This window comes from Vigna radiata, unplaced genomic scaffold (genome assembly GCF_000741045.1).
Source record: "Vigna radiata var. radiata cultivar VC1973A unplaced genomic scaffold, Vradiata_ver6 scaffold_100, whole genome shotgun sequence".
NCBI lineage: Eukaryota > Viridiplantae > Streptophyta > Magnoliopsida > Fabales > Fabaceae > Vigna > Vigna radiata.
This window is the reverse complement of record NW_014544133.1, coordinates 13,835-20,064: the sequence shown is the minus strand read 5'-3', so window position 1 is coordinate 20,064 and position 6,230 is coordinate 13,835. Positions and strand designations below refer to the sequence as shown.

General features: G+C 33.6%; 1 protein-coding gene across 1 annotated transcript; it reads left to right on the top strand.

Annotated features, from left to right (window-relative positions):
* The first annotated feature begins 3,617 nt into the window (after positions 1-3,617).
* Positions 3,618-4,908, top strand: LOC106755308. Its single transcript, XM_014637428.2, has 2 exons — positions 3,618-4,156; positions 4,466-4,908. The coding sequence occupies exons 1-2, from the start codon at positions 3,620-3,622 to the stop codon at positions 4,706-4,708; spliced, it is 780 nt and encodes a 259-aa protein (XP_014492914.2). The 5' UTR covers positions 3,618-3,619; the 3' UTR covers positions 4,709-4,908.
* Positions 4,909-6,230: the final 1,322 nt, after the last annotated feature.

The following is a 6,230-nucleotide window of genomic DNA, read 5'->3' as shown; positions in this document are numbered from 1 at the left end:
GCAGTGTGAAAGAAAAAGAAAAAAATCAAACACTGTGNACTTTTGTATAATGGATGCCCTGGTGAAAAACCTTGTGATGGGCTTGATGCTTGTTGTATGAAGCATGATCAATGTGTGCAAGCCAAAAACATTGAGTTCTCTACTAGCATTTTAATTAAGACATCTTACATTATTACTTGAATTCAAGCAANATTTGCTCGAATACTTCCAGTATCAGAATCTATCGGATCTGACTCTTTGTAAGTGGGGATCATCGCGTCCCTTCACAGACTAGATGTTCAATTCAGTTTTTTCTTTTTGTATCGTGTTTGTCTTTATTTTGATAGGTCCCGTATTATCTTAAAACCCAGTTTTGAGTAATCCATGATTACTTATTTTGTACATAAAAAAATTGAATCGGTACTAAATTAGCTCTGATGGTAAATGAACCATTGAGGGATATGATGATGGCAATAAGCAATGATTCAGTGTATACAAATAAGCAAAATCAAGAAAAAAAGAAGGGAAAAGTAATCATAAGTTTTGTAGCTATGAATATTAAAAATTAATACACATTTCAACTTGGACGACAAAGATTGTGATATCTAAGCTTCACATGAGAGAAGCATCACCTCCAATATGCTTAAAAACAAAGGACGTGTCTTAGTATTTCCATGAAGAGTGGTCTGTGATAAGCAGTGTTGAAATCCAGAAACTAACATCATACTGATACAGTCAATGCTGTAATAGACAAACTGGTTGTCATAAACAGGTTACAAAATGAAAAAACTTTGTTGTCCAATGTGAGGACAATGTCTTAGTAAAAGCATTTCCTATTTTTAAATCAAAATTTTCTTATTTTTCTCTTCTTCAATGAATATTGCTCCCTGATAATGGTCACTAGAATCTGTTTGAAGAATACTTTTCCCATTTCTTTCGTTTCACTCACTCATCTCAACTACCCCTGTCCAATATTTTATTATAATTTATATACTAAGAGGGCTTCATATTTAACANTTTTCTTATCATCGTTTGCTTTTAGTTAAGAGAAATTCTATCTGTTGTGATTGATGCTCTAAGAGTGATGTTTCAAGTTATATGCAGCAAGTACACAAAGCTTGAGTCCAATCTTCAAGAGATAAACAAGGAANANNACAAGGGCATGAGTTCAAATCAAATAGGATCAGTATCCGAACCTATCTTGGATGTGAACAAGAGACAGAGACTAAAGTTTCCCATAGCCAAAAAACCACTACAAATCTTTGTCAGAACACACCCCATGGATGATAGTTTGGTATGTGTTAAGGCCAATCACTACAACATACAATTTGATACACTAGAGCAAATCCTAATGAAGTTAGTCTAAGTCAGAAGTTAGTCTAAGTCAGAAGTTAGCACATCTACAAACTTCTTTGTTCTTAAATTAAAAAGCACAAATCACTGCAACAAAGTACCATCAAAATCAAAACAACATTCTTCANAGAACCAATGTTCCTTGGTCCCTTTCTTTGATTTAAACCACGCAAACCCCATTCACAAAAGAAACAACTTACCTCTACGGCAGTAACAACCCGCACCTCCGATACCCTCTCTCACGAAGCCCTTCTCACGCAGTGAAAGCCACTTCGTCACGCCTTCCTCGCCAGCTACAAGCTTTGCCCACACCGCGACACCACCCTCTGACCTAGTGACAACACCTCCTCATGCTNCGACAGCACCCTCTGATCAGAAATAATGAGTCGAGAAAGAAGGGTCGGGGAGATTGAAGAAAAATTGGGTCTGAAAGTTAGGGGAAAGCTTTCGTTGAGGAGAAAATTAGGGAAAATGGAAGTCTGGTATCCCAACCAAATTCTGATTTCATTAAGTGAATGAATATACCGACGGGCAAAAATCCTTCGATAAAATCGCTGCCCATTACCGAAGGGCATAAGCCCTCAGTAAGCACCATATAACGTGACAAAATCGCTGCCCATTACCGAGGGGCGAAAGCCTTCGGTATATCAGCTTTTACCGAAGGCCCAGAAACCTTCGGTAAGAATCCTTCGGTAATTAGCAGCTTTATTGTAGTGTAATACGCTGTTTTTGTACCAGTGGCTAAGCGTCGACGACGTAAACTTGGACCTATTTTCTGTTATTTTTATTATCTATTTAAGACCCAGACGCTCTAGAGAGTGTATCTTTTGATGGCTTAAGCACAAAAATACGTTTTTCACCCCTTTGGGGGCAGATTTGGGGATGTGAGAGCTCTCATCTTCTCTTTCTAGGGTTTTATCTTCATTCCATTCTATTGTACACCTAGTTTCTTCATGATGATGGAGAATTAATCTCATTTGTTATTGGGGAAGATGTAACATCTAAACTCTCTTGTATTTGAATTGATTATTGTTATTGATATATGCTTCTTTCATTAATTGTTAGGGTTTTTCTCCTTCGCTCATTGCTTGCTTTATTTAACTTATTCATGGCATGATGTGTTAATTGCATGAGTATCAGGAGATATCTTACAATTCAGGTTCTGGAAAATCTCTCCCAAAAGCAGTATTACCCAGGGATGGAGATGAGTTTTGGTTGTCTTAAGCTTCTATTCGTAATGCAAGATTAATTATTAGGGATGCAACAGATTGTGGTCTAGTAATTAAGGATATATAGACTTTTTTCACTGAGGGATCGGGTTTTAAGTAATTTAGAAAGTGACATTGACATTGATGAAGAAGATGAATTCTTATATGCATGAGAGTAATTAGGTGAAATCTAAAACCCAACAACATATTCGTCCCATATTATTAACTTCATCTATTCACTCTAGTGTTTAGCCTCGATTGATCAAATTGCATTTATGTTTATTTTTCTACAATTGCATTCAAACACCAACAATTTGTTTTTAGTCTTAATTGATTAAACAAAACTGCAACTTTTTAGTGTCGCGAGTCTTTTGGGAAACAATACTTGATCTTATCATTTTATATTACTTGATACGATTCGGTACACTTACCGACATGTTAACAAGATTCAAAACTTAATTAAGGCTATTTATAAATAATTTATAATTAAGAAATATAAATTTATTGAAAAATAGAAATAACTTTAAACTGGATTGAAACCATGAAAGTAATGTGAGAGAAGGAACTGCTTTTAAATGAATTTGATGCGAATGAGCAAGTTATTTTTAAATAGATTAAAAAATAATGCGAATGAGTAAGTTGTTTAAAATAAACACTTTATACTTGTGCTGCCGAATGATTTAACTCAATGTGAACTATGCAGGTCACGATCCACGCGGGTTTTGAATTATTTGAGATAGCCAAACGAGTGAACAAGAGATAAAATACTTAATTGATCAACACTTTTTCTAATGACTGACCTGCATGGCATGTTATCATCCCTAACTGAATGTAGTATTATTCTTTAATATATATATATATATATATATATATATGTTCTTTTTCCACTTCTATTTTACCCTTTATTCAGTTGTAAGAGATTACATTAAAACATTTTGAACACAATTGCTAAAACTAAAAGAAAGAGGTGGCAAAAATGGAAAGAAACAATGGGGCACCAGCCATTCAGATTTATATTGATTAAATAATTAAAAAAAAAAAAAGACAAGAGATATGAAAAGTTCCTCGGTTGAAACAATATGGGAGGCAATGGCATTCTTGATTTTTGGTTCATGTTTCACTTTACATATCCCATTTATGAGTCTATAAATTTTCCATTCTTAATCTATAATATTTTCATGTCACACACACTCTCTCTCTTTTCTCTTTCTCTTGTATATATATCTCTGAAGAAGGATCTGTGTTTCTTCTCTTTCCCTCTCTTGGGACCCAACAAATTGACATGTGAGAAGGAACGGACAAAAGAGAGGAGGCCACCATATCTACATCTTCTCTCATTACTTCTTTCACCCCTTACATCTCCATGTTCTACAACAAAACTCCTTTTTCCTCAAGTTCTTGCATTTAATGCTCATTTATTTCCTTCTTACTACAAATACTTCTCCTACCTCCCTACAATTTCCACACCCCACGACCAAGTTTTTCATAATACATCCATGTCAACTGCATCATATCTTCTCCTCTTCTATCTGTGCATTTCATTGCATGCATGTTATGCTCGTCATCTTAACCCTCTCAATATCAGGCTCCAAGAGAAATCACACTTCTCCATCAAGGTCTGTCAACTCATTTACTATTATTGTTATAATTTGTTTATTACTGAATACTGACAGAAAAATTATATGGTACTTTCAGAATTTTGGTACTGATATTGTGAAACCACTTCACCCTCTCTGCTTAACCTTTAGTACGTCCAAACTTCTTCAATTATTGGCCTTAAGAACAACTATACCAAAACAGCAAGCTCTTAGATTTTTCATATTATTTCCTCTAATCATAGTGCTGGCTGAATGCAGAGAAATTATATGCAATAATGCTCCTTGTCTGTTTTAGTGTCTCATTGTTTGGCTTTTTGCTTTATGCAGCTTAATGAAGGTCCCAACAAGACGGAGACTCGGTTGGTCGGTGATTCTGAGAAGCCAAGAAACCGAAGAAGCACAAACCATAGGGTGCAGCAAGCAGATAAAAATGGCTCAGGTGCTTTAAAAAAGTCTCTTGTTTCAGTTTCTTGGCGTGTGCCTCACAACAACAAGAAACCTCGTCAGAAACACCCTGGTTTTGACTTGGACTATTCTCCACCCAAGACACACCCTCCTCATCATAACTGAGCAACAACAAATGGAAGAATGTGAAGCCCACCAACGTTGAAGAGAAAAACCAGCAGCATGGAAGACAGGGCCACATTATAGTTCAAATCTATAGCATATATGTATGACTGCAGAAACTTAATACTGTTATGTGCTATGACTTTAAGGTACACTGAGTGTTCCCTTTTTCTTTCTTTCTAATTTTATAAATATGAAATGTACATCAGACATGTTTCTTGCTACATGCATATATATATATATATATATATATATATAACTTCATATTTCATATATTATTATAAGAAGAATTACTCATGACTATAATTTATATATCCTTCTAGGTGTGTTCATTGACTACTAACACCATTGTCCTATCTATATCTCCTCTTACAATTTTATTGAAGATTTATTCTCTCTTTCTCTATTTGTCACTGACATATACTGATAAAGTATGCATGGCATGGTTTTATAAAAGGATAATATATTTTAACAATTTTTTTTAATAACTTTTTGACAATAGTTATTTTATTAGTTTGTTTGAATTTATTCTAAAAAAATATTTAAAACGGATGAATTACAAATTGTTACATATGCGTTGTGAAAAGGGTCCGCCATCATGAATGTAACGTATAAGTTTCTTGATTATATTACGATTACAGTTGTGGTCGCATTAGTTACAATTTCTTTTGCAATTCAACCTCAATTTATAGTAGGATAAGGGGATATTGTCTTTGTTTTTTCTTACAGTTACTAATGACTTTTGATGCAGTAATATGGTAATGATACTGATATTTAAGTGGTTAATACAATATCAGATTTTTTTTTTTCTTTTTTCAAGGAATATATATATATATACTTGAACTTGAAAAGTCAACAAGTGCATTGATTTCTTCATGGTCCTAGAAGTTGGATGAAGAGGTTCTCATAAAATGCTGTTTTACTTCACATCAACCTTTTCATAGACTCTAGAGTGCAAAGGTGTTTCTATTTTTATATATTTTCTTTTCTAATAACAATTATGTTTTAATTACCCTCAGTTCTTTTATGATTAATTACACACACATGTGTTCATATTTGTGTTTATGTATTTAGAAATAATTCATTTACTAAAAGATTTTATATTCGATACACAAAACTAGTAGCATAAAAAAATCCCTAAAACTAAAGAAAACTTAATTGCCTTGATATCATCCTTAATTAATATACAAGTGTTGGACAAGTTCCTTAAATCTTCATATCTTGTATATATTTATTCATTTTTTCGTTTTTTTTTTTTCCATACAATTGATGCATTGAAAGTTACATTGTGGTACGTACTTATATCATTATCATGTGATGTGGAGCTATTTTTTATTCATCTTATAAAATGAAACAAGTAACTGCAAGTTGATTCTAAGAAGTTGGTAGTTGGTCTTCTTAAATGAGGGAAAACGAAAGCAATAGCAACTGGTCCAACAAATCTTCTTTCCCACATGGTTTTTATATTTTTTCCCACTTCTTTTTCTCTTTGTCCCTTTGCCTTATAAACATATTTACAAATATA

Bases quoted from the DNA above. Each gene is read 5' to 3' on its own strand.
- LOC106755308 (XM_014637428.2), top strand. From the start codon at position 3,620: ATGGGAGGCAATGGCATTCTTGATTTTTGGTTCATGTTTCACTTTACA. The intron at 4,157-4,465 runs GTCTGTCAACTC...TGCTTTATGCAG, and splicing joins AATCACACTTCTCCATCAAG to CTTAATGAAGGTCCCAACAA.